The 27,954-nt window shown below is 40.6% G+C and overlaps 1 protein-coding gene and 2 long non-coding RNA genes across 6 annotated transcripts in view; 2 read left to right on the forward strand and 1 right to left on the reverse strand.

Annotated features, from left to right (window-relative positions):
• Positions 1-10,961, forward strand: part of frmd3 (FERM domain containing 3) — a 246,935-nt gene extending 235,974 nt beyond the window's left edge. For all 4 annotated transcript variants that reach the window (XM_034170458.1, XM_034170459.1, XM_034170460.1 and 1 more), the window contains 2 exons: positions 9,969-10,206; positions 10,330-10,961. In XM_034170458.1, coding sequence (XP_034026349.1) covers positions 9,969-10,206; positions 10,330-10,798 — 707 coding nt within the window. In that variant the 3' untranslated portion in view covers positions 10,799-10,961. The remainder of the gene's footprint in view (positions 1-9,968; positions 10,207-10,329) is intronic.
• LOC117510661 overlaps positions 1-14,648 on the reverse strand; it is a 27,937-nt gene extending 13,289 nt beyond the window's left edge. The window contains exons 1-2 of the long non-coding RNA XR_004560784.1: positions 14,582-14,648; positions 5,283-5,288 (exon numbers count right to left, since the gene is read on the reverse strand). This is a non-coding gene — a long non-coding RNA (uncharacterized LOC117510661). The remainder of the gene's footprint in view (positions 1-5,282; positions 5,289-14,581) is intronic.
• On the forward strand, positions 11,771-23,912 carry LOC117510660. The gene is made up of 3 exons (XR_004560783.1): positions 11,771-12,481; positions 20,662-20,669; positions 23,902-23,912. It is a non-coding gene; the product is annotated as an uncharacterized LOC117510660 (long non-coding RNA).
• The last annotated feature ends 4,042 nt before the right edge of the window (positions 23,913-27,954 follow it).

Consider the following 27,954-nt stretch of genomic DNA (forward strand, 5'->3'; position numbering starts at 1 on the left):
ATGAAAATTTCAGACCCCTGCATGATTTCTAAGTGGGAGAACTTGCTAAATCGCAGGGTGTTCAAATACTTATTTTCTTCACTGTAAATGGATCTGTTGACATTTACGCAACAGGGGAAAGCCCTGGTGTTTGTGTGCGCATGTGAGTGTTGTGTCCACATATGAATGTTGCACCTTCTTATGCTGTATAATCACGTCTTGCACAGAGGGTCTGGCTAGTATCTGAGCCGACTGTCCAAAATGACAGTTTTAGAAATGAGGAAAAAAGAAATAACCTGACACAAAGAGTGACAGAGTGAATCAAAACACAGAATATGAAGGGAAAAGTAAATGTGAGCTTATTTAAAGGATTATGCAAACATTAATTCACAGATGTTTATGAAAGTCTGTGGAAGAGTGGGGCATGGGCCAAGAAAGAAACACTTAAATTGTGGTGTGAATCCAGATCACGTTGCAGATCAAACAACATCAATCACAAGCAAAGGTCAGCTCTCAGGATCAAAGTGTAGTGATTAGTTCAAAGATCATTGTGTGGCTTAGAGGTCAGCAATCAAGACCTTTGTTGAATGTGTAAGTTCAGAGGAAGGCCATTAGGATCAAAGTTAGGGATCGGATCAAAGATAAATGTTCATGAACAGAGTTCAGTCATCGGGATCTAAGGTCAGTGACTAGTAATAAGGGTCAAGAACAAAGATGAGCAAACAGGATCTATGTTAGGATCAAGGTCAGCTACCAGCAATTGTATGAAAGTTCATTGTTCAAGTTAAAACGTCAGCAATCATAATCTGTGTTCAGTGATTGTAACAATCTTTTTCCCACTTTCACTATTTTTCCACTTTATTTTAATCTACATCCTACTTTCTCCATCCATGCCACTCATTTGTTTTGCTGTTTCCGTGGAAGCTGTCACCACTCACTCATCTAATTTTCCTCTTTCTCCTCCTTCTGTCCATCTTAAATTTCTCTCAGCTGGTATTGGCATCAGTTGGCATGGTAACTCGGCCAGTTTGGGCTTCAGAATTTGTGGCTGTCAGGATTTTGTGTCACAGTAAAGCAGATCAAAAGAGCGTTGTGAGGTTTGGGCTTATAGCAGAAGAGCACCTACAGGCAAGTTATTGAGTTTGCTCTTTGATATTCAAATTCAAAAACCTTTACTGTAAAGTCACACTGGAGGTTTGTCATTAGTCTCATCATAATTACTGCATACAACACAATGCACTGAACAGAATGCAGACACGTGCAGTGCACAGAATACATACGAGTTCAACATTTGTTGCATCACCAATCACATCGGTGAAAATATTTGGCTTGATGTGGAAATGAGTCCAGGACGAGTTTAATGTAGTTCAATTTAGTAACAAGGCTTAACCCCTTAAGCCTATTTCACCAAAATCACATACCCATACATTATGATTTATTTCTCAGCTTGTACAAGGTCAAAAATGCAAAAGTTTGGATCAGCTAAAAGACAGGTCCTAGGGGATGTTGTGGATGCATAAAAACTGAAAGTAAATAATACTTGGTAGGAGTAAATGAGGGTTTTTTTTCCCAAAAAAATGAATTCCAGTTTATAGCTTTATTTGCTTGGTGTTTCAGCTGTGGTTAGTTGATATGTGACTGAAGTGGCTACTTTTGTAGAGGAGACTTCGCCTGACATTTTGATGTATAATAAGTGTATGTTGGTGTCAGCATTTGTTAGTTATGAGTGTTCAAATGTTCCAAAACAGGGCAAGTCCCTAAATTTGGGGACTCTAAGGTTTAAGAGGTTAAAGGTGGATTAAAATTGGATTTAAAAAATAAGTTTATTTGTATGTAGCAAAGACCTCAGGGAAGTAATTAAAATTTGGAGTAAATTAAGGGTATCATGTGCTTCATGAATGAAAGTGGCTTCCTTTCTACTGTCCATGTTTGGCTGGTTACACAGTTTACCCTGCTATTAACAATAAAATACAGTTGTTGTTTTTTTTTTTTGTTGTATTATTTTACTATCATGTTACGAGGGTAGGCTGAAAAGTTCTAAGGCTGACTATGATGCAGTTGTCGAATTGAACAAATTCAGGGTTATTTTTCTACATAGTCTCCCTGTAACTCCACACACTTCTTCCAGCAGTGCTTGAGTGCTTCAATTCCCTTGGCATAGAAGCTTTCATCTTGAGAGTCAGAATAGTCCTCAACGGCAGCCATCACCTCATCATTGCTCCGATAGTGCTTCCCAGCCAAGTTTTTTTTCAGGTTTGGGAACAGATGAAAGTCCAAGGGTGCCAAGTCAGGGGAGTATGGTGGGTGATCTACCAGTTCGAATCCACACTCGTGGATAGTGGCCATGGCCACTGTTGACTTGTGAGCTGGGGCATTGTCTTGATGGAACAGCACCCCTTTCGTCAGCTTTCCTGGTCGCTTCTTTTTGATAACCTTGCGTAACTGTCTCAGTAGGTTAGAATAGTACTGTCCATTTATGGTTTGTCCCTTTTCAAGATAGTCCACAAACACAATGCCCTTGGCATCCCAGAAAACTGAAACCATGACCTTCTCCGCAGACGAAACGACCTCGGCCTTCTTTGGAGGTGGTGACCTTGGGTGTTTCCACTGCATTGATTGTTTTTTGTCTCTGGTTCAAAGTGGTGAACCCAACACTCATCCTGGGTAAGAAAACGTTCCATGTAATTGGCTGGATCCTCTTCAAACTGCGTCAAGTTTGCCTTCGACATGACTAGCCTGGTGCGTTTTTGATCAGGCGTCAGAAGACGTGGCACCCACCGAGCTGACACCTTTGACATTCCAAGTTCTTCATGCAGAATGTGTTCAATTCTCTCACGGGATATTCCCACAGCATCTGCTAGCTGATTAATCATCAGTCGTCTGTCGTCCATCACCATTTCATGAACAAAGTCAATGTTTTTCTGGGTTGTGGCTGTTGCAGGCCGCCCAGACCTTGGGTCGTCTTCAAGGCTCTCTCTGCCCCTCTTAAATTCAGCTGCCCACTTCTGCACTGTAGATATGGAGGGAGCTTCATCCCCTAATGTAGCAACCATATCCGCATGAATGTCCTTGGGCTTTAACCCCTTCTTATGCAGGTACTTAATCACACCGCGATGCCAGATTTTGTCCATTTTTGCCGTTTCCCTCTACCACGAACTTTCAAACTAGGCTATGAACCACAAACTAGCTCACAACCTGGAAGAAAATAACACAGTTAGTCATCAGAAGAGTTGAACTTAATGCGCATGCATTAAGTTCAACTCTTTATTGAAGTTTATTGAAGTTTTATTGAAAATGGCATTTCTCCTTCTTGGTGAGCCTTAGAACTTTTCAGCCTACCCCCATTACCAATGTTGTGATAACAAAGGATTAGAAAATCTAATCCTCTTTCAGTAAAATTGTTTCATTTTGTTGACAAATATTTTAATCAAAAAGGTAGGTGTCCCTTTTTTCTGAAAATGGACATCTTCGGATCAAAGATCCGAAGATGTCCATTTTCATTTGTAGACAAGCAGTGGTGGTCTTGGTAGCCACCAGACCCGGGCTTTGGAATTGAAAGAAGCTGACAAACAAGCTCATTTTAAAACCAGACATATGTTTAGAGAGACAGCGGACGATGCTGTGATCTTTGCAAAATCACTGGATACTCTGATTGCAGCACTTGAGAAGCTGAGTGAGGTATTGGAGCGCTTAGCTTTGTGGCTGTCCTGGATCAAGACTAAAGGTGCCCTGACATGAGCATGCCTTTGCTTCACGCAACAGCACGAACTGTGTCCTGACGATCCCATCCGCTGTGTTCACAGCTGGACGCCATACTTTGTTCTACCAGCTGCCTCGCGCTCTCTGCGCTGGACGTTGCGTTTATAAAATAATTATTTCGTGGTGAATTAATCTTTTTTTTTTGCAAATTGGCTGTTGAAAACAGCTCTATTCACTTCCTGAATCACAGAGGAGGCTGCAGCTGGCGCCGTTTGCGCAGATTGCATCAGAGCGCAGCTCGTCTGAAGGATTAAAACAAGAAGTTAAATCTGTTATAAACATACTTTAACAGCTGCACACAAGAAGGAAAAACAAGCAACTGTTTTATCAAGCCATGATGATGTAAACAAGACAAATAACTACCTTTTCAGACGGCTCAAAATGCTTTCTGCAGCTTGTTAGGCGCGCACATGCACTGAAAAAAATGCTACTTTGGATCAACTTAAAAAAAATTGTAATTTGTTACAACTAATTTTTTTTAGTTTCTCACAATGTATATTTAGGATTTTGTAAAGTGATGATTCCAGCAGATTTAAACTGGAAACCACAATTTTCCATTAGACCAATGTAAATAAGTACTTTGAATGAAGTGCACCGTGTTTCACTTTTTTAAGTGTGCGAACATGCGAGAACAGTGCCGGCTGCAGCGTCCTCTGTGATTCAGGAAGTGATTAGAGCCATTATCAACGGCCAATTTGCAGAAAAAAATGATTAATCTACCACGAACTAATTATTTTATATACGCAGCATCCAGTGCAGAGCGCATGGCAGCCAGTAGAACAAAGAACGACGTCCAGCTGTGAACACAGCAGGTGGGATCATCACGACACAGTTTGTGCTGTTGCGTGAAGCAAAGGCATGCTCGTGTAAGTGCACCTTATGTGTGAAAGCAGTGACAGTCATGATTGTGGGTCATCAGCCTTTTTAATTTAATTTAACCTTTATTAAACCAGGTTAGTCCCATTCAGATCGAGATCTCTTTTGCAAGGGAGACCTGGACAATTATAAAGGTTCCAATTCACCTAATCTGCATGTCTTTAAATGTGGGAGGAAACCCACGCAAACACGGGGGGGAACATGCAAACTCCACACAGAAAGGCCACAGGTGGGAATCGAACCAAGTTTTGGTACCAGGTCTCCTCCTTGGATACTTCTGGAATGACTTTGTGTCAAACAAGCGATTACTGAGGGAGACTAGGATGAAGAGTATCTCTTGCATTGTGAGGAAGCATCAGCTTCAACATTTTGTCCATGTGGCACATTTCTCTGTGCATGATCTAGCATATAGTTACCTTAGTGTTGAGGATCCCAGTGAGTGGAGAAAGGAAATAGGACTCTCAAATTTCACCTGTCTGGGGATAGTCATTTTAGAGCTGTGGGGATTGAAATGTTGTCTGCCTGGGTAGTTGCCATTGCGGTTCCATGGTGTTTTGGAATTGGCAACGTGCCGCACCAGGGCATGCTTCCTGACTTGACTTGACATACTGGATGTTTAGAAAGGCAGCGAGGGAAAGACGTTGGGTCTGCTTGTGCTACATTCATACAAAATCCTTTATGCCGGATTGTGTGGACTTGAGCCTAAGGCACTCCTGTGCAATGATCATGGCGTCTAATCAGCATCTTGATATGCCACACCTGTGAGGCGAGATGGATTATCTCGGCAAAGGAGAAATGCACACTAACACAGATTTAGACAGATTTGTGAACAATATTTGAGAGAGGTCTTTTGTGTATGCAGAAAATGTTTTTTTGTGTATACCCCTGATGATTTCCATGATTTTCCTTTATAAATCATTGGTTGTTTGGATCAGCACTTTCAATATATCATATAGGCAGTGGTGGGCACAGTTCCGCTAATCCACTAATTATCAAAGCTAATGTTTTCATTATCAGACTAGCTTTTCAGATAACTTTGAAAACCATCAGCAGATCAATTAGCTTCCAATAAATTTAGGTCTCATAATTTTTAAACTGCTAACATAGTTTTGCAGGCATAGCGAATAAAACTTAACAGTTAAAAACATTTGTGAAGTCTAAAATCAAAGATTTTAGTCTCTATCTGTTAAATATTTTCTAGCAAAGAGAAGAGACTAAAAAAGATAATTTCTCTTTACACCATAGTGACTTGCCGGGATATCACCCAAGTCATTAACAGGCATACAGTTTTAACTTATGGCTAAAATTTTAACCAAACAAACTCCAGACAGGTTATTTAAATGAATGTCATGTCTGACATTTTATAAAGTGAAAATATCAGCTATATGTTTTAGTTTTAAAGTAATGCACTAATTTTGAAGGTTTTGGTGCTTGGACCGCTCATGTTGCAGTGCATTATGGGTAAAGTTTTATGACAGGAGAAATGCATTGAGACACTCTGATCAGAATGCACTTTAGCTGCTGCACACAGACAACAGCATTAAACTCCTTGTATATTGTGCCTAAAACTCTGGTGAATATATTCCCTGGGTTTCTAAATGTTGTTACAGTTTTTTTTATGTAAACATGCCAGAAACTCAGTCCCGTTCAGCAGCGTTGCATTAGGTGCTCTCTCTCTCTCTCTCACACACACACACACACACACACACACACACACACACACACACACACACACACACACACACACACACACACACCTGCTCCGAATCTATCATCACTTCAGAATCCACTAACCATGCAGTAGGTGGTAGACTGCCTGTGATGTTACACTGGCAAATCTATCTATCTATCTATCTATCTATCTATCTATCTATCTATCTATCTATCTATCTATCTATCTATCTATCTATCTATCTATCTATCTATCTATCTATCTATCTATCTGTCTGTCTGTCTGTCTGTCTGTCTGTCTGTCTGTCTGTCTGTCTGTCTGTCTGTCTGTCTGTCTGTCTGTCTGTCTGTCTACTATATTGAAATTGCAACCTAAATGTCAATACGAGGTCTATTAGATAATAAACCGACCCTTTAATTTTTTTTTTTTAACTATATGGATTTGAATGACGTGCGATTACACCAATCATGCTTGAGTTCAGGGTCACCTGATCCAGCCCTAACTATAAGCTTTAGCAAAAAGGAAAGTTTTAAGCCTAATCTTAAAAGTAGAGTAAGGATCTGGTTAGACACCATGTTTCTAAGATTTGTGGGGTCAAGTACAATAACTTCAGTTTTATCTGAGTTTAAAAGCAGGAAATTAGAGGTCATCCATGTCTTTATGTCTGTAAGACAATCCTGCAGTTTAGCTAATTGTGTGTGTCCTCTGGCTTCATGGATAGATAAAGCTGGGTATCATCTGCATAACAATGAAAATTTAAGCAATGCCGTCTAATAATACTGCCTAAGGGAAGCATGTATAAAGTGAATAAAATTGGTCCTAGCACAGAACCTTGTGGAACTCCATAATTAACCTTAGTCTGTGAAGAAGATTCCCCATTTACATGAACAAATTGTAATCTATTAGATAAATATGATTCAAACCACCGCAGCGCAGTGCCTTTAATACCTATGGCATGCTCTAATCTCTGTAATAAAATTTTATGGTCAACAGTATCAAAAGCAGCACTGAGGTCTAACAGAACAAGCACAGAGATGAGTCCACTGTCTGAGGCCATAAGAAGATCATTTGTAACCTTCACTAATGCTGTTTCTGTACTATGATGAATTCTAAAACCTGACTGAAACTCTTCAAATAGACCATTCCTCTGCAGATGATCAGTTAGCTGTTTTACAACTACCCTTTCAAGAATTTTTGAGAGAAAAGGAAGGTTGGAGATTGGCCTATAATTAGCTAAGATAGCTGGGTCAAGTGATGGCTTTTTAAGTAATGGTTTAATTACTGCCACCTTAAAAGCCTGTGGTACATAGCCAACTAATAAAGATAGACTGATCATATTTAAGATCGAAGCATTAAATAATGGTAGGGCTTCCTTGAGCAGCCTGGTAGGAATGGGGTCTAATAGACATGTTGATGGTTTGGATGAAGTAACTAATGAAAATAACTCAGACAGAACAATCTGAGAGAAAGAGTCTAACCAAATACCGGCATCACTGAAAGCAGCCAAAGATAACGATACGTCTTTGGGATGGTTATGAGTAATTTTTTCTCTAATAGTTAAAATTTTGTTAGCAAAGAAAGTCATGAAGTCATTACTAGTTAAAGTTAATGGAATACTCAGCTCAATAGAGCTCTGACTCTTTGTCAGCCTGGCTACAGTGCTGAAAAGAAACCTGGGGTTGTTCTTATTTTCTTCAATTAGTGATGAGTAGAAAGATGTCCTAGCTTTACGGAGGGCTTTTTTATAGAGCAACAGACTCTTTTTCCAGGCTAAGTGAAGATCTTCTAAATTAGTGAGACGCCATTTCCTCTCCAACTTACGGGTTATCTGCTTTAAGCTGCGAGTTTGTGAGTTATACCACGGAGTCAGGCACTTCTGATTTAAAGCTCTCTTTTTCAGAGGAGCTACAGCATCCAAAGTTGTCTTCAATGAGGATGTAAAACTACTGACGAGATACTCTATCTCACTTACAGAGTTTAGGTAGCTACTCTGCACTGTGTTGGTATATGGCATTAGAGAACATAAAGAAGGAATCATATCCTTAAACCTAGTTACAGCGCTTTCTGAAAGACTTCTAGTGTAATGAAACTTATTCCCCACTGCTGGGTAGTCCATCAAAGTAAATGTAAATGTTATTAAGAAATGATCAGACAGAAGGGAGTTTTCAGAGAATACTGTTAAGTCTTCAATTTCCATACCATAAGTCAGAACAAGATCTAAGATATGATTAAAGTGGTGGGTGGACTCATTTACATTTTGAGCAAAGCCAATTGAGTCTAATAATAGATTAAATGCAGTGTTGAGGCTGTCATTCTCAGCATCTGTGTGGATGTTAAAATCGCCCACTATAATTATCTTATCTGAGCTAAGCACTAAGTCAGACAAAAGGTCTGAAAATTCACAGAGAAACTCACAGTAACGTCCAGGAGGACGATAGAGAACAACAAATAAAACTGGTTTTTGGGACTTCCAATTTGGATGGACAAGTCTAAGAGTCAAGCTTTCAAATGAATTAAAGCTCTGTCTGGGTTTTTGATTAATTAATAAGCTGGAATGGAAGATTGCTGCTAATCCTCCGCCTCGGCCCGTGCTACGAGCGTTCTGGCAGTTAGTGTGACTCGGGGGTGTTGACTCATTTAAACCAACATATTCATCCTGCTGTAACCAGGTTTCTGTAAGGCAGAATAAATCAATATGTTGATCAATTATTATATCATTTACTAACAGGGACTTAGAAGAGAGACCTAATGTTTAATAGACCACATTTAACTGTTTTAGTCTGTGGTGCAGTTGAAGGTGCGATATTATTTTTTCTTTTTGAATTTTTATGCTTAAATAGATTTTTGCTGGTTATTGGTGGTCTGGGAGCAGGCACCGTCTCTACGGGGATGGGGTAATGAGGGGTGGCAGGGGGAGAGAATCTGCAGAGAGGTGTGTAAGACTACAACTCTGCTTCCTGGTCCCAACCCTGGATAGTCACTGTTTGGAGGATTTAAGAAAATTGGCCAGATTTCTAGAAATGAGAGCTGCTCCATCCAAAGTGGGATGGATGCCGTCTCTCCTAACAAGACCAGGTTTTCCCCAGAAGCTTTGCCAATTATCTATGAAGGCCACCTCATTTTTTGGACACCACTCAGACAGCCAGCAATTCAAGGAGAACATGCGGCTAAACATGTCACTCCCGGTCCGATTGGGGAGGGGCCCAGAGAAAACTACAGAGTCCGACATTGTTTTTGCAAAGTTACACACCGATTCAATGTTAATTTTAGTGACCTCCGATTGGCGTAACCGGGTGTCATTACTGCCGACACATGCATGATAAGAGTTAGATTTTTGTCCAGTCCAGTCATCATCTGAAAATAGCCACGTTATAATGCACCATAATAACCACATCTTCTCTTTTATATGACTCACTCAGGTTTGGTTACAACACATAGCCTGTTACAAGCCCAAAATTATTTTTGCTTCTAGTAAAAGTACAACTCTCATTTTAATAATTTGAGGGCATTTTGTATGTGAATGATGACTGGGTTCATTAAGAAGTAGAAGAGTGCCATCATGTAACTCTTGCTATAACTGCAGTGTAAAATGCAGGGACTTTCTTTGATTGTAAAGAACTGAACCCAGTATGTGTTGTAATGCAAACTACTGTGTTCTGTGTCTCATTGTTTGTGTCACCAGGTGTTGTGGCTGTTAAGGACTCAGTCCCCCTGTCTCCCCACAAAGCTTCACTCCCATCCACAGATGCAGACCAACAAGGTACTGAAGAGGGAAACCCTGTTTTGGCCAATGATCTGCAACCTCCTGGTATTCCCATGGAGACTTCACCTGTCCAACCTCAGACACACAGCAGTGAGGACCATGTGGAAGAGGAAGATGAGACTGGTGGTGCACTTACCATCTCGGAGCTGATTTACAGGTGCAAGGAGCTTTACAGTTCATGATACTGAAAGAGGGGCATCCACTCAAAAATAATTGGCATTGCATTTACGTTCAGTCACTGTATGTTTTTCCTCTGTGTTTGAATGCGTCTCCTCCTCAGCCCTTGTGCTAGCATGCTGCCCACCCCAGTGGATGACAGTCAGGGAGGTGTCGATTTGCTCTTCTCCTCCCCGACCGAGAGCCCCGCCAGGCTGCTGAGGGAGCTCCACGCTGACCCTGACATCCAGGCCCAGCTGGAAGCTGAGAGGGAGCACCATCACGTCTACGAGCAAACCCGACTGGCTGCCAGAAGTCAAATGGGCAGCAGTCTCCGCCTCCTCTCATCCAATGAGAGAGTCAATGCATGGGTACTGAGCATGGCCCGCTTTGTTGCTGTGGCAACGGGTGTTCTGCTCGTCACTGTGCCCACACTACTGCTACTGCTGGAGTCCGACATCAACGTGTCATTCCTCCATGAGATCCGCCAGACGCCAGAGTTTCAGCAGTTTCATTATGAGTATTACTGCCCGCTTCGACGCTGGGTCCTGTGTAAGATCAGCATAGCCATGGAGAACCTCTGGTCAGACTAAAGCGGAGTGATGAGGAGATGAAGAGATGGAAATGGACAGGAACATATATGTCTGTCTTAACATGTAGCGTGATCTTTTATTCAGTCTTAGCTGGTGTCTCTTGAGATGACAGACCTATATAAAATAAAAGGCCCACAGCCATGAAAGGCAAACAGTAATTGGTTATTATTATTATTATTTTAAATTGGGGCCATTGTGGTATTCTTTGAAACTGTCAATATAAAAATATAGCCAGCAACACTCAAGTGTCCTTCTTAATAAAAGTTTTAATGACTCACGGCAAGACGACAGGATCAGGAGCACAGACGCGTTTCGACTAGGTCTTCATCAGTGTGTAAGGCCGTTCAGGAAATGACATCTTTTATGGTAAAACTCCACAAAACATGCAAATACAGACATTACTGATAACAAACCAAAACTGTTTTTTGCAAGTGCGTAGCCCTAATGACTGTAGTTTCAGTTTGAGTCATTGTTTATTGGTGCCTACATGTGGTAGACTGATTGATGTAGACTGTTATATATTGCTAGGCCTCATTGTGGTACCCTTATGTGTGTGTTTTTTTTTTTTTTTTTGCAGTGTAAATGTTTTTAGTGTATTTTCTCTACAGTGGGATTTTTCTTTTTCTTTTTCTTCTTTTTTTTCTTATTATTATTATCCGCTTTTGTACGTTTTGGTTTGTTATTAGTAATGTCTGCATTTGCATGTTTTGTGGAGTTTTACACCTGTTTTTGATTGGTGTTACCATAAAAGACGTCATTTCCTGAACGGCCTTACACACTGATGAAGACCTAGTCGAAACGCGTCTGTGCTCCTGATCCTGTCGTCTTGCCATGAGTCATTAAAACTTTTATTAAGAAGAACACTTGAGTGTTGCTGGCTATATTTTTATATTGACTTAGTTTTTGAGCCCTGCACCTCCACTCCTGGTCCCTGTGAGTGCTCATTTTTTCTCTGCTTTTATGCTTTGAAATTGCCCAGAATGTGTAGCAACACTCCCGAGGATGTGACATTATTGTGAAATTAAAGTATTTTTGCACTATTAGTTTTGGTTGAAAACTGAAGTTGTTCCCACAGAGCTGAAGAGAATATACAATTCTAAAAATAGGAACCAATCACATGTTAAGATAGACACTTTTGGCATTGATGAAGTGAGAAATAGGGGAAGAGTTGGTGTACGTGTTGATTGTAGAGCCTGTGGAAGGAAGAAATACAAGAAAATGAGGGAGTTCACGGAAGGATAAGATCCACAAAATGTCTTAAAGGAAAGTTTGATTTGTCTCACTCCTGACGCTGATCAGTTTCACAAACTATTTTGCTTAGTTCAAAACATCCCATGGGCTCCGAGCGTATCGGTCATGACGGAGTGGGTGGGATCAGAGGAAGGATTGGTTTGGCACTGAATATAAATATCAGAACAGAAACAAAAAAAAATGATAATGTTATTAGTAATTACCAATTTCAAAAAGTTGTTTTTAACATTTTGTACATTTTTATGTGATCCAAATCTTTCAAGAATTTTTTCAGTCAGAGGATCTACTTTGATCTTATTTTGACATTAAGAGTTTACAAAAGGCTACAAAAAAGCTAATATATCAAAGTCTATTTGATGTTAGGTGATGATAAATTTGAGGTATTTTTTTTAAGACAGCTGACTGCATTTGTTGACTTGGTAGCACCAAGAGGTTATAGCACAAATCTTTTACACAGACCACAGATTTCAACTGCTTCAGATTATATGATGTCATTTTTTAAATGGGACTACGGCAGAGGAAGACACTTTAGTGTTGGTTTGTGAGGATAATGCTTGTGTGTTTTCATTTATTTCGACACTCTCACTGTCAGCTTCCTGATTCGTGCCTCTTTTAATGTGTGCATCAGTGTTTGTGTCAAGCATAAGAACTGTGAGGGGAAGGATTAATACCCAGCTGCTGTTTGTGTGTATTGGTTTTGATAGAACTTTGTATGTTGCTATGGGAAGTGAAGTGATCGATACTTGACATGTGGAGAGGATAATCCAGCTATGCTGCTGGAGTATGACACATGAAGAGAATCTTAATGGATTAAATCTCTCATATGTGTCAGATTGAAATTGCTTTCAGTAGATCAGGATTTGTTAGTGCCGCATCTACCACACGACTGAATCGCTTTGGGTGCTGGATGACTATCACCCAGGCAGACAACTGGGTCGTCCATGTCTTTCGAAAGACACCCTCTATCCGTCAAAGCCAGGTGAAACACAGCTGATAGGGTCTGCAACATTGAGACACCTGTTTGCTGGATCATGCACAGAGAAACATACCACATGTCACAGCTGATGTTGCCTCAGACAGATCAGTAAATACTCTGAATACATGTGGGCACCTACAGGTCTTGAATAGTTCACAAATTGGTATTCCTCAGTCATAGACATAGGCTTATTTTCTGACCACGTCCCAGGGAGTAGGAACTTGTGTTCTTCATATAACCCAAGTCACCAGAGCTGGGTTACAAAACAGGCACTGTAACATCAAATAAACTGAGGTGCAGAATGGGATGTTAGGCATTCTGGGCCTGATTTACTAAAGGTTTGCATGTGTAAAAACATGTGCTAACACAAAGCTTTCACAAAAAAAAAAAGGTTTGCTGATTTACTGATGGTGCATGTTGAGGATTGCGTCTTTCCAATGAGCAAAACGGCGCATAATGTCCATTTAAGGTGTTTGCCTTCATGAATATGTAATTTGGGGTGTGTCTACCTGATTGCGCAAAATTGTGGCATGTGAACATTTGAGTAGGTGAACTGAGCACTTGCAGTGAGATTTATCTGTAAATTTCACATTTGAAAGCTGGTTGTTAACTTGTTGTGCCTGACAGACTGCTGTTTGAGCAGCAGAGACCCCCCCCCCCGCCTCCTTGTACACAGGAAAAAAAAGCATTAAGAACAAATGTCTCTGTGTGTAAGAGGTTGACCATAGTTCTTTGCTTCTCAGTGGTGAACACAAAGTACATTTCAGTGTGACTCCTGGCCATTACTGTCATTGCTGTACTTTAAAGTCACTTCATGAAAACTGATATTAAAAAATGTGTTTCTCTTATGTAATCTGCAATATAGTTTGTGATGTATGGGGTGAAATGAAACCCAAAATCAAATTCCAGTTAATTAATGTTGCACTCACCCCACATCATGTTTTGTTCAGAACACAAACACAGAAACACACACACACATCTAGATGGTTACAGCTGGTTTGATTTGCTTCATGCATAGAGAACAGTACGCTGTGCACACAGTTCTCTGTGCATTCCACTGGCAAAATGCAGCATAATTATTCACCAGTTTGCTTAAATACCATCAATGGGATGATAACTAAAAGTCTGAACTAGCAGATTTTGTTGTTGTTTTTAATTGCCAGTGTGTGAACACGCTCACTTATGTGGCAGAGTTTGTGTGTAACTGAGCATACAGCGCTTAGCTACAAGTGGCTGATTGAGTTTAATTTTGCACTTACAGTCATTAACACATGCAAAAATCATCATTTACATACTGCTGTCTGCATGACATTAACACCTGTTATCACATGCACAGTTAATCTTGGTAAATCACCCACAAAATGTTTTCTAACCCAACGTGATAAGTGAAAAGTTTGGAAAGCCCACAAAATTTAGCACTTAGTAAATCAGGCCCTCTCTCTCGGGTATCAGACGTTATAATTGAGGAAGTTGAATTTTGAGCATTGTGGGTTGAGTTTATAAGATGGTTCATATATATTCACTGCTGATATGGCTTGATTTCCCAAGGGACAAACAAAGTAAAAATCATCAACAGGAGGGGCAGTGATGCCACATTATCCTAAAGTGAGCCCACAGTCTGACACAAAACCAATATTGCACTGAGACTGGATGCCATACTGAGTGGATAATGGCTGCAGTATCCAGAAATTGTTCATCAGATGTTCGTCAGCATATAGAGAGTCAGCAAAAGTTGCTATTCTGCATACTGAGGAGAGCTTAAGATTGAATCCATGAACTGATTTTTTTTTTCTTTCTTAAAGTCTTGTTTAGTTTTAGATAAATTTGGGGAACTGTCTCAGGAAAGGGGATTGTCATTTGAATAATGTCTATGTTCATGACTAACACCCCGTTTACACCGAGTCCACGACTGAATTGCGATTGAAAAATGGCCTCTGTTCGCCGTCACTCACTGACTCTCATTGATGTTGCAGGCTGGTCACAGTGGGGTCTCCATGGTCGAAAAAAAACCCCCTCTTGGTCGCCATCACTCTTCATCACTCTCCACTGGCCTCCAACAGGTGTGCAAGTGTATTGAACTGTTTAAAACACTTGCAACAGTTGTGCGGCTAGTTAAAAAATACATGGGTCTCATAATAGGTCTCGATAAACTCTCACGTCTCAACTCACTCTCAGCGCGATACTATGGGTCGTAATAGACCCTCAACTGACTTTGCATGGGGTTGTATCAATGATCGTGAATATTAACATAATTTTCACTCGCACAATCCAGTCACAATGCACACAAATAACAGATCAAAATGGAGACCAGCCAAGACCTGAGAGTTGACAAAGTGTCATGATCTTGTAGGTCTTATATAGGTCTCAGTCCGGTGTAAACGGAGCATAACAGACACATCAAAAAATACATCAGCAAAAACTGTATTTAACCACTGCGTACATTATATGTAGTTTGTTCATATAATCATCCATGTCTATAACAATATCCAAACATTGTATCTGTTGAACTTTACACAGTCTGAAACATGATGTAATCATAGCTTGCCACCACTTTGCAGCCACAGCTCTCTCAGATACACGTGTTGTAATCATTCTACTCCAGGTATTCTTATAGCTGAAAGCAACTCATTAAGGGATTGTTATTATATACTTTTTAAGCAAGCTAATGTAAGTCATCAGGTGTACTCAGTGGAGATATTAAAAGTTTGCAGAAAAGACAAAAGATAAATAAGAGCTGATTTTGTAAGTTTTAATATAAACCCTTTAAAGCTTGGCGATTGCAAGTTTACCTTGAAATTGCTTTACTGGTTGTCATAAAATTGCCACTGAATTGCAGCAACATGGAATGCAGATGGTAAAGCTCTCATGTAGTATTTATGGTTTTATGTTCCATAAAGCTCTCTAATGTTCTATTATCAGTCTTATTGCATTATGCACTACATTATTATCAGGTGTGCTGCTACATCAGTCTGCACATTTTATACATGGAGCTTCATGCATATGGAAAATACACAGAAACAACACAAAGCATGCTTATTTGGAATAAACCATTTATTTTCTAACCACAGCAGGTGCACTACAGTGTCGATGCTGAAAGCAAGCAAAGGGCCAAACCGCTATGAGGACGACTTGCTACAAAAAGCATTTGGATAAACACAGCTTCACTCTAGTGGGTTGGGTTGATCTGTGTGCATGGCTAAATGGTTGTCACAGTATCTTAATAGTTAGAGTTTGGCATATTAGACATGAGCACTCACCATGTCCCTTTGTAGGATATATGTATACAGAAAGTTGGTCAAACATTTGCGTGCTTCATTGCCCTATAACATACTACATCTGCTGACCTCTTAATGTAAGGTGCATGTCCTCATCTGTAAATAATGTTTATAATTGTGGCATAAAAATAGTTTGGGTGATTAGTTCCTGTTTTTATTCCTTCTGTTTTTTGTCTTTGTAAAGAGATTTAGGTATGTGCTTGGCTGTACTTACCATCTTAGACGACTGCATGTTCTCTGTTTTTTGTTTGTTTTTAAAGAAGATGAACAACAAAAGCTTTGCAACAGTAAAGACAATGAGTAGACTGTTGAGTCCATGAAAAGAAGGTATTTGTCACCTGTGACAGCTGTTAATGATGGTATTTAAAGTTGCACAGTAATGAAAGATCTACTTTTTAAAGTTTTGCTCATCGCTGAATCAGTATACAACTATGACAAATGTGTTACTGATATTTAAGAATTACTTTCTGCTGTTTTATGAAAAATATTACATTAAGAAATATAGGCCTGAATATTTTATCGTCTCTTCAGTCACAGCAGAAATGATGACAAAGTGTTGGTGTGCTTCTAATGTGTGTGACTTGGTTTGTATAGAGGAGGTTGAGCCAACAAGGTGAAGCAGGAGCTAATGTAACACAACACATCAATTTCACTTTGATCTATTTCTTTGGCATCCATTTTCTGGTTAGCAAGCTTCACCCATCTCTACATTACCAAATCAAGCCAGTCCCGATATGAAGTCTTTGTTTCCCAGAGGTCTTTGTGGAGTCACACTGACTTCTTGAAAAAGTGCCTTTTATTGTGTCTCAACCAACCGGATCTCACGCCAAGTTCGTGAAGGCCTCACAAAAAGTGATTTAATCTATTAGTTTGTGATACCATCATCAACTGTGTTACATTTCCATGACAGTATTACAAAATTATTTCATGGTGGTATCACGAAATTTGGGGTTACATGATTTTGGGGGTGGGGTTATTGTTAGGATTAAAAACAGTGACTGAAACTTGACCATGTTACAAAAATGTGGTGCATTTCGTGATGGTATCACACAAAAAAAGTGATACTGGGCATGTTTTAACACTTATGCTTTAACTGAACCTTATCTATTTTTCGCGTTTTTGGCAATTAATCATTGATGTAGTTCATAAAGCAAAATAATATACAGCCTTTGACGATGAAGTGAAATTATTCATTATTTCTCATCAATGGTTTTTCTTATGTTAGGGAGTAAATAGGCTATTTAGTTTGCAAAGAGGTGGGAAGTAAAAACAAAACTTCTGCTCAGAGGTGTGGGTCCCAACCATTCAACCCATACTCAACTGCTTTGATTTGGAATGTTTTAGGGCTTGTGTGGGGATTAGCCTATATTTCTGAAAACTGTATAGAACTGAAATTTAAAAACTTAGGACTGTGTTTGATGTACAACCAATAGCAAACAATGTCACATGGCTTTGATGCCATGTCAATAACATGGTCATACTGAACCAATGGGGAAACAGAATGCTGTAAAACTCATTTAATTTAGAAATGCATCACATGATGGAAGCTTGAGACACTCATTTCCGTGTAACTTTAAACACCATTTCACATGAAAACCATAGAGGTTTTTGGCTCAATTTTAACCATTTTAAGTATATTTTGGCAGTACATTGCTAATTCTGTCAGCTTCATATCAATCCAATTAACCTTTAATTATTTTTTGTTAAATATTGACTCAGTACAACAGGACATTTTTGTAGAGAGAGCTGTTCTCAACATATTTACATGGTTTGCTCTAATTTGCTGCATATCCAGATGCTTAATGTTAATGCTGATGTCTGACCTCACTGCTAACAGAACATGCTAAAGTGTGAGCTATAACATAACCACAGCTGAGGTTCATTCACTTTTGGTGTGAGCAAAATGTGTTTGAGAATAAAAAAGTACAGTGTTCACTATGAATTAAAGCTACACCTCAATTCCAAGCTTTAAAGGTCTTATGAGCTAGTAAGTACTTTAGCCCAAGACACTGTAGCATTAAATTAGCTTGTAGCCGATTTGTCAATATTACTATTTACAAGTGTGAAAGGGAATTTCACCCCTCAGCATTTTTTTTTTTTTTTTTGAGCTACTGAACTTAAATTCCTGTTTTATACAAACAACATATAGATGAACTGAGTATGCAAAGTACAGGTTTTTGTTTCTTGTGGTTACACTGTGATTAAAAGAAAAACAGCATCACACAAACTGATGTCATATATGAGGAATACGCGTATTAATTGCAAAGTCTGACTTTTCTCACCTCACCAAATTTAAATTGAATTACTTGGGTTTTACTAAAAAAAAAAAAAAAAAAAAAAACTTTTTTAAATACCAACACCTTTATGTCTAATTCACAGATACAAACAGAGCCTACTGTTAATTCACTTATTTAAGTTTTTTTAATCTATCTGCACTCAGGTCTACTATATGCAAAACAATTGGACACGTTATAAGAGTAAAATAAGCTGTTCAGTGAATTATTTTAGTGCAGTGTGGGCATGTACAGTAGCAGATTCTATTGCACGGTCACTGTTGTTTCAACTGTTACTCAAACTGTTTTGTTTTATTAGTTTTATTAGTTATTCAGTGTGCCTGTTTTGTTGTTATTCAGTCTGTTTTAATGATAAACTCTGGGAGAATAAAATAAAAAGAATCTGAAAAAAGTCCTAAGTGATTAGCTCCCCCCTTTTTGGGACAACCAAGCCTTATGAACTTTGTGAAGTGAAATTGTTTATATGTTGTACAAGAAAACATGGATTGTTTTATATGTTAATACTGCCACAATAAAACTCCAGAATAAATAAATACTGAAAAATGTTCCTATTGTCTGGATTTTTATGTTTTATTTTTAAACAATCTACTTTTTAGGATTGAAAAATCAAAAATTCTAAATAGAATATCATTATTGTTTTATTGTTTGTTGTTGTTTTGGCAGCAATTTATGTTTTCTCAGTACACACTGAAAGGCCATAGTTGACCAGAGTGATACAATATCTTGGACTACTTTAATATTTTACATAACCCCCCCCCCCCACACACACACACACACTAGATTTTATTTTTATTTATTTATTTATTGAGCCTTGATTTATGTTGCAAGCAGTAAGCTTCAATGGCCTCAGATGAAGCAAACCAGGAAGAATAAAAAGTTGCAGTTCTTTGACTGGCCGCATGAGGCTGTCTCCAAAAGCAAGCACATTCCCATTCAAGTTCTTGTTAAACTGTTTAAGTTTAGAGTAGAAATAAACATGTTTACAGCCTGGTACAAAAATGGTTTTAGTCTAGTTAGTTTCCTCCTCCATAACAAATGTATGGGGTTAATTTAAGACATTTACAAACACATGAAATAATATGGCTTGTTGTATGGTGAAATATCCCATCAAATCATCTAGGACATCCCTGATGCAATATTTGAGCTGAGTCGAACTCTCGTCTTATTTATGTTGTATGCTCGTGCCGTCAGCATTTTTAGCGGCTGTCAATAGCCAGTCGGTTAAGGTCCACTTAATGCAAGATTACTGAGAAAATAAAGTCAAATATATATGTCCACTGCTGCTCACAGAGGGAGTGGCACTTGCCGTGTCAGACCAGCTCCTTCCAGTGGTACGAGTATGTCACTCATGTCAACAAGTGTGTTATGAGGCGTAATTCAATTTCAACTGGCTGATGGCGTGACCAAGGTGAGCTCCTGAAAGTGATTTGTGATGAATTTAATACACAGTGAAAAAGGAAAATACTTGAACCAACAAGTAATACCAACAGTAATAATACCACACTCATTTTGCACTCATCATAAGGTTAGTGTTATATGGCTGGGGGGGCCTGGCTGCCGGTTTGTTTCTGTCTTTTGGTTTTCCTCCCAGGTGGCGTGCGTTTGGGACTGAGTGGCTGTGTTGCTGAGGCTGTCAGGACCTCACCCTGATCACCTGCGACTCGTCAGGACTCACAGCTGTGGTGCATCTGGATGGATTGGAACATGTTGGCATTTAAGACTGGAGTGCACAGTGTGTATTTGCCAGAGACTCGACCTTGTGACCAGACGGGTGAGATCGTCGTCTCGGGAGCCATCTCATCAACAGCGGATGCTGAGAACGTCCAGGTTTGATGCACAGTCTGTGAAAGAGGAGGGGGTGAGGTTTCACGCTCGTCAGCACACTTCCTGAGGTACGTTAGATTTTGTGACTAACATTTATACAGTCAGTAAATGTGGTGTCCCTCACACCTTTATTATATTGAGCTGTATGTTAGTCATGTATCAGCTTTCACTGCAGTGGAGTTTTGTGAACTGATTGTTCCATGCCTGCAGGTTGGGAAGCTGATCAGTAATCAAGCCAGGAAGTGTTTGCTGTTTGTACACCTTTAAGTGTTCTGTGTGTAGAGTGTGGACTCACATAATGGTTCCTTCTTTCACAGACTCGGTTGTTGCGGCCACCTGGGGGGTGTCGGCGGGGTCCTTGGGTCCGAAACAGCTTCTGGCTCCGGACCGTTAGCGCTGCTGGGAGCGCACCACGCCAGGCCGCACCTTTTGTTATTATATTATCACTGTTATGTATTAAATTCAGTTATCCTTTGTACCGTGCTCTGCTTATTTCATACTGGGTCCTTCAAACGCTGGTCGGTTCACCACTTCATCAGGAAGCTGGATTTTATATTTTTAATTAATTTATATCAAGTTGTAGAGATTTGCTTTCAGTTTGAATTAAGGAAGATAATTTTAGAAATTTCAAAATGTGTGAAATAATAATAATACTTTGAGGGCAATTTAGAAACACTGAGGAGCAGCATCTTACATCTCATACAACCCCTGGCAAAAATTATGGAATCACCAGCCTCGGAGGATGTTCATTCAGTTGTTTAATTTTGTAGGAAAAAAACAGATCACAGACATGACACAAAACTAAAGTCATTTCAAATGGCAACTTTCTGGCTTTAAGAAACACTATAAGAAATCAGGAAAAAACATTGTGGCAGTCAGTAACGGTTACTTTTTTAGACCAAGCAGAGGGAAAAAAAATATGGAATCACTCAATTCTGAGGAAAAAATTATGGAATCAAGAAAAACAAAAGAACACTCCAACACATCACTAGTATTTTGTTGCACCACCTCTGGCTTTTATAACAGCTTGCAGTCTCTGAGGCATGGACTTAATGAGTGACAAACAGTACTCTTCATCAATCTGGCTCCAACTTTCTCTGATTGCTGTTGCCAGATCAGCTTTGCAGGTTGGAACCTTGTCATGGACCATTTTCTTCAACTTCCACCAAAGATTTTCAATTGGATTAAGATCCGGACTATTTGCAGGCCATGACATTGACCCTATGTGTCTTTTTGCAAGGAATGTTTTCACAGTTTTTGCTCTATGGCAAGATGCATTATCATCTTGAAAAATGATTTCATCATCCCCAAACATCCTTTCAATTGATGGGATAAGAAAAGTGTCCAAAATATCAACGTAAACTTGTGCATTTATTGATGATGTAATGACAGCCATCTCCCCAGTGCCTTTACCTGACATGCAGCCCCATATCATCAATGACTGTGGAAATTTACATGTTCTCTTCAGGCAGTCATCTTTAGAAATCTCATTGGAACGGCACCAAACAAAAGTTCCAGCATCATCACCTTGCCCAATGCAGATTCGAGATTCATCGCTGAATATGACTTTCATCCAGTCATCCACAGTCCACGACTGCTTTTCCTTAGCCCATTGTAACCTTGTTTTTTTCTGTTTAGGTGTTAATGATGGCTTTCGTTTAGCTTTTCTGTATGTAAATCCCATTTCCTTTAGGCGGTTTCTTACAGTTCGGTCACAGACGTTGACTCCAGTTTCCTCCCATTCGTTCCTCATTTGTTTTGTTGTGCATTTTCAATTTTTGAGACATATTGCTTTACGTTTTCTGTCTTGACACTTTGATGTCTTCCTTGGTCTACCAGTATGTTTGCCTTTAACAACCTTCCCATGTTGTTTGTATTTGGTCCAGAGTTTAGACACAGCTGACTGTGAACAACCAACATCTTTTGCAACACTGCCTGATGATTTACCGTCTTTAAGAGTTTGATAATCCTCTCCTTTGTTTCAATTGACATCTCTCGTGTTGGAGCCATGATTTATGTCAGTCCACTTGGTGCAACAGCTCTCCAAGGTATGATCACTCCTTTTTAGATGCAGACTAACGAGCAAATCTGATTTGATGCAGGTGTTAGTTTTGGGGATGAAAATTTACAGGGTGATTCCATAATTTATTCCTCAGAATTGAGTCCATATTTTTTTTTCCCTCTGCTTGGTCTAAAAAAGTAACCGTTACTGACTGCCACAATTATTTTTCCTGATTTCCTATAGTGTTTCTTAAAGCCAGAAAGTTGCCATTTGAAATGACTTTAGTTTTGTGTCATGTCTGTGATCTGCTTTTTTTCTACAAAATTAAACAACTGAATGAACATCCTCCGAGGCCGGTGATTCCATAATTTTTGCCAGGGGTTGTATATAGTGCAGCAGATAAGAGAATATTTAGAGTGGAATCCTGCAAATGGTGATACAAATATCAAATTTAGCACAAATAATCCATAGACATGAACTCTTTAAAAAAACTGATTGGCTACTTGAATTTTCAATAGGCAGCCAGGTAGGCATCAATTGAAGAATTACACAGGGGTCAAAATTGAAAGATGCTGCAATCACATAGAAAACTATACCACATTATTTGCCTGATCACAAAGATTCTAAAAAGGTATAGTTTGGACAGTCTGTGACTGAATGTTATGGAGTTATGAGGTAAAAGTAGCAAGAATGGTGACAAAGGTCAGTTTCAGTTTGTACAGGGATCAAAAGTTAAAGTTGCTCCATTAACTTTTGAGTTGATCAGCAGCAGATGCCATCGAATGTGAGCATTTGCCTACTCAAGTCAGTTACGACAACGAACTGCAGTCAGGCTGAGATCCTGATGAGGACGACAAGCATACAGATGAGCTTCACTGAGATGGTTTCTAACAGTTTGTGCCAAAATTCTTTGGTTCTACAAACCAATTGTCGCAGCAGCTATCCGGGTGGCTGATTTCAGACGATCTTGGAGGTGAACATGTGGAGGTCCTGGGCTGGTGTGGTTACATGTTGGCCTGCAGTTGTGAGGCCAGTTGGATGTACTGCCAAATTCTCTGAAATGCCTTTGGAGACGGCTTATGGTCGAGATGTGAACATTCAATTCATGGGCAACAACTCTGGTGGACATTCCTACAGTCAGAATGCCAATTGCACACTCCCTCAAAACTTGCGGCATCTGTGGCATTGTGCTTTGTGATAAAACTACACATTTCAGAGTGGCCTTTTTTTATGGCCAGCCTAAGGCACACCTGTGCAATAACCATGCTGTCTAATCAGCATCTTGATATTGTACACCTGTGAGGTGGGATGGATTATCTCAGCAAAGGAGAAGTGCTCACGATTGTTTCAGCAGGTGGAGCCAGTATGTCCTGTGACGGCTTTTCTCACAAACAAAAAAGAATGTGCATTTTGTGTCTGACACTTTCTTTTTATTGTCTCGCATTTGTACACGACTGAATTCATAATTATGAATTAATGAGACAGATGTTATCTCTGTAGTTTTGTTTTAATTCTAAAACAGAAATGTAGGATTTTTCTTGACAAACGTTTAGCCATGCAAATCCACGTCCCAATGTTCAGTCACTGCAGTGGTTTCAGAGGTTCCTGGTTGATACTTCCACTTCCTGTCTAGAGTGTATCCCTCCTCTCTCCAAATGACTGCTGGGATAGACTCCAGCACCCTGTGACCTTTAATTGTACAAAGCAGGTATAGAAAATGAATGAATGAATGAATACCATTTCTGGTTCTGGCTATATCAGAACAGGTTTTTAAACATATGTCTCCCTCTTCTGGTGTAAGCGTGAGACTGGAGTTTATGTACACTGTATCTATGGTGATGTTTGTTTGAGCAGCCATGAGGACTTCTGAGATTCCAGGAGTGTTTTAATCTTTATTAGTCGGAGTGAATGTCAGCACCTGAAAATCCAAGTTATATAGAGGCTGGAGATATCCAGGGTAAGAACGAGGATTCTCCTAAATTCTTCATCAGCAAATCAAATGATTTTGATTCTTTTGTTTAAATAGGACAGTGTGGTAAGACTTCACTGTGTGCAGCATGAGAGGAAAAGTAAAATTGTACCACAGTGAGGTGCTGAGTTGAAATATAAAAACACCAGCACAACTGTGTGACTGATGGCCATGTCCATCATATCCAGTAAAGTGCGGCGCGTGTCTGGAGTATCTAAGCCAGATAGAATGATGACACTGGAATCAATAAACTAGGAAAACACAAGCCGCTGGCAGTTCTTGCAGACACAACCCCTAGACGTGGATGCATGGACAGGCACAGGAGGTGCGGCCTTTGAATGTATGGAGGACTCCTGGAGTTATGGTACAAGCGTGAACCAGGATCTGCATCATCATATTCTCAGTGAGCCTCTCTTCGGTGAACAGCACAAGCTGATATGGACAGGGCTCATAAGTTCCCCAGTGTAGGCTCAGAGGTCCGGCATGAATACTGCAAAGCTGATGAAGAGCTGAGAGGAATCACAACAAAGTGCCTTGATTTGGTGCTATATAAATGAAATAAATTTAATTAAATTGAATTGAATTGAACACACAAAAGGCTGCCTGTGTTTAAACATTCACCTACAGATGATTATCACACTGCATTCTCCTGGACTGCAGATAGTCATGAGGTAACTGTAATAGGAGGGAGTGCAGAGAAGGTCTGTCCACAAAAAACTCCTTTTACAGATCACCCCTGGGTTGCCTTTCTCTTTAGGGATGATGCAAGCAGAACCCACACTGTCCATGTAGGAACCACATGGTTCCACAGTGGTCCCACTATGTCTTCTTCAGGGGCACTGCCATGGATTTTGGGCCCTATGAAAAGAAAGCTTACTGCCCCCCCCCCCCACAGCCAGCCACCAAGCTGGTGAAAAATTTTGATACCATTTTACATAAAACACCCAGTCTGCACACACCAGAAATGTTTGCTGTATCTACTGCAAAGCAGGGGGATGGCAGTCCAAAAGTACTGACCAAACATTATATTTCAGTGACAACTGATGCTTTTTAAACCATTAACATCATTCCTAAATTAATAAAGACTATAGACTTTTTATTTCAAAAGGTTTTTCTTTATTCTTTAATGTTTTTTGTTCATAATAATTGATTCATTCAACAACACACAGATGGTAGGGGGTCTGAGGATTTACAGACAAGCTGCTGCTCCTGACATGTCTGTGCAGAATATGATTTTTTTTTTTTTAGCAGAACAGCTTGCTAAATATTTGCCTGCATTGATTATTTAATTAAAACAACAGGGAATTGTATAAAACCAGAGTTTTCTTCCAAAATATGAGATAATATGGGGAGAAAAGTGAGCTAGCTTATGGACAAAGTTAGGAACAGACAACAGGCTAACATTCCAGAACTTTCCATCACAGACCCACCTTGCCTATGAAGTGATATACTGTTGACCCTTTGCTTCTTTCTCCTGTCTAAGCTTAAACTTTTTATGTATTATGTGTCGACGCGGGTTGAGGAGTGGACCTGCGTCAGACGGAACCCAGCGCTAAAAATAACCAGAAAGCGGTTCCAATAACAAAAACAATTTATTTATTTCACCCGCTGGTGCACAACAAAGTGTAAAAACCAAAATAGCGTCCTTCTGGTGGAGTGAAGGCTGGCACGCTCTCCAGCGCCCAAAAGGATCGAAGCCCGGCGCTCCTGGACCCACTACCACTGCCAAACACCCCCCAGGTGGACACGACAAACCGACTCTCTGCGAAGCATAGCAGAGGTGAGGTAAGTCAGCAGTTACAACTAATATCCTTCAAAAGACACACACTATCAGCAACACATTCAGGTCTGTATTTTAAGCTTTATGCAAATGAGCAGCTTCTCACAACAGGTGGAGGATCACTTGTCCGCACGCCACAGCAGTGAGAAGCAAGCTGCACAATTCTCATCACAATTCAAGTATACTGCGTAACAAAATACCAAGTTACTATCAACAATTAGTCAAACACTTAATCACCTCTGATGTGTGCTGACAGCATGTGTCCCTCACCCTTCCTGCTTCATGGGCTCGATGTGTCAAACCCAGGCGCGGTCCTCAGCGTCTCACAAACAAACATCACAAGGTTGAGTTCCCGGCAGTTCTGCTTGAATCACACATGACTTAAATGCAGAACACCATCCAATTATCTGCTTCAGCTGAAAGTCTTTAAGGCTGCACGTGAGCACCATTCACAGGTGCTGCACATGATGTTAATGAGGGTGAAGAACTCTTCAGCCAGCACCTTCTCCACAGACAAATCAGTTTTCATGCCACCTGGAGAGCAAAGAAAAGAAAAGAACACCAAAATGTCCAGCCACACCCCCCAACACACAACAGTACCCCCCCTTTAACGGGAAGCCTCCCGGTGACCGAACAGACCAGGCCCGAGGACAGCACCTTCCTCCGGGGTCCTCGTCAGGAAGCAGACAGCACAACGCTCCCAAGGTCCATCACAGACAGCAGGACAGGGCACCGCAGCTGGAAGGCCGGCTGGCATCAACAAAAACCCCAAAACAGTCCCCAGTACAATCCAACACACAAGAAAAAACACAAAACCCACCCAAAACCTCCCCAGGGGACCGTCCCATCCAACCCCGGGAAGAAAAGAAAAACACCCAAACGCAAAAACCCAACACAGCCCCACAAACACAATACAAACATAAATGCATAAAAGAAAAATAACAAACAACCCCCCCAGAACGACCTGCAGAGCCCAACCCCCCCCAGAAGGCCTTTACCGCCAGTTCCAGGAGGAACAGCCAGAACCAGAATCCCACAAAGGTCCCCAGGTGTACATGGAGCAAACGGCGCCCCCCCCCAGAGGACCGTACCATCAACCCCAGGAGGTACCCTCCCCACAACCCCGGAACCCCAGACCCGGCCACACTTGGCTAGTCGGCCCCAAGCCAATTCCCCCCCAGAGGACCGTCCCATCAACCCTGGAGGTGGAACCCAGAAGGAAACAAAACAAAATCAAAATCCAACCCCCGGAGGACTACCAAAAACAACCCTGGGGGCAAATAAAACAACCGTAAACCCTGTCACCTTCCCCGGCACCCCGAAAGACCCAAGGTCCCTCCCAGAGCCCCTCGGCGGCTCAATTTTGGCAAACGGCTCAAAACATTAAGCCGGGGAAGGGAACAGGAAAAACTAACCCAGCCCCAACCCCAAGGCGCAGCGGAAAACCGGAAATACGTCCGGTGCCCCAACTCGACCATACCCCAGCCTCTCGGGAGGGGTGGAACTACCGAAATGGCGAACGGCAACAGATCGGCCCACCCCTCCGACTGAGGTATGTTCCCGCTGCACCACACCCCGGCAACACCAATGACGAACGGTACAAAGGCTCACCGAGGCTGGAGTGGAACCGGGCCCTAACCAAATCAAGAAAAACGCCCCTAACACCCCCCCCTAGGTGCAGAGGTCTTCTGAGAACGCTCAGCGTGACCAACCTGCACCACCCCACAACCCACAAGACGAACGGTCTTGGGGCAAGTGAGGTTGGGGTTAGGGATGTAGGGAAAT

Source organism: Thalassophryne amazonica, chromosome 5 (assembly GCF_902500255.1).
Source record: "Thalassophryne amazonica chromosome 5, fThaAma1.1, whole genome shotgun sequence".
NCBI classification, from domain to species: domain Eukaryota; kingdom Metazoa; phylum Chordata; class Actinopteri; order Batrachoidiformes; family Batrachoididae; genus Thalassophryne; species Thalassophryne amazonica.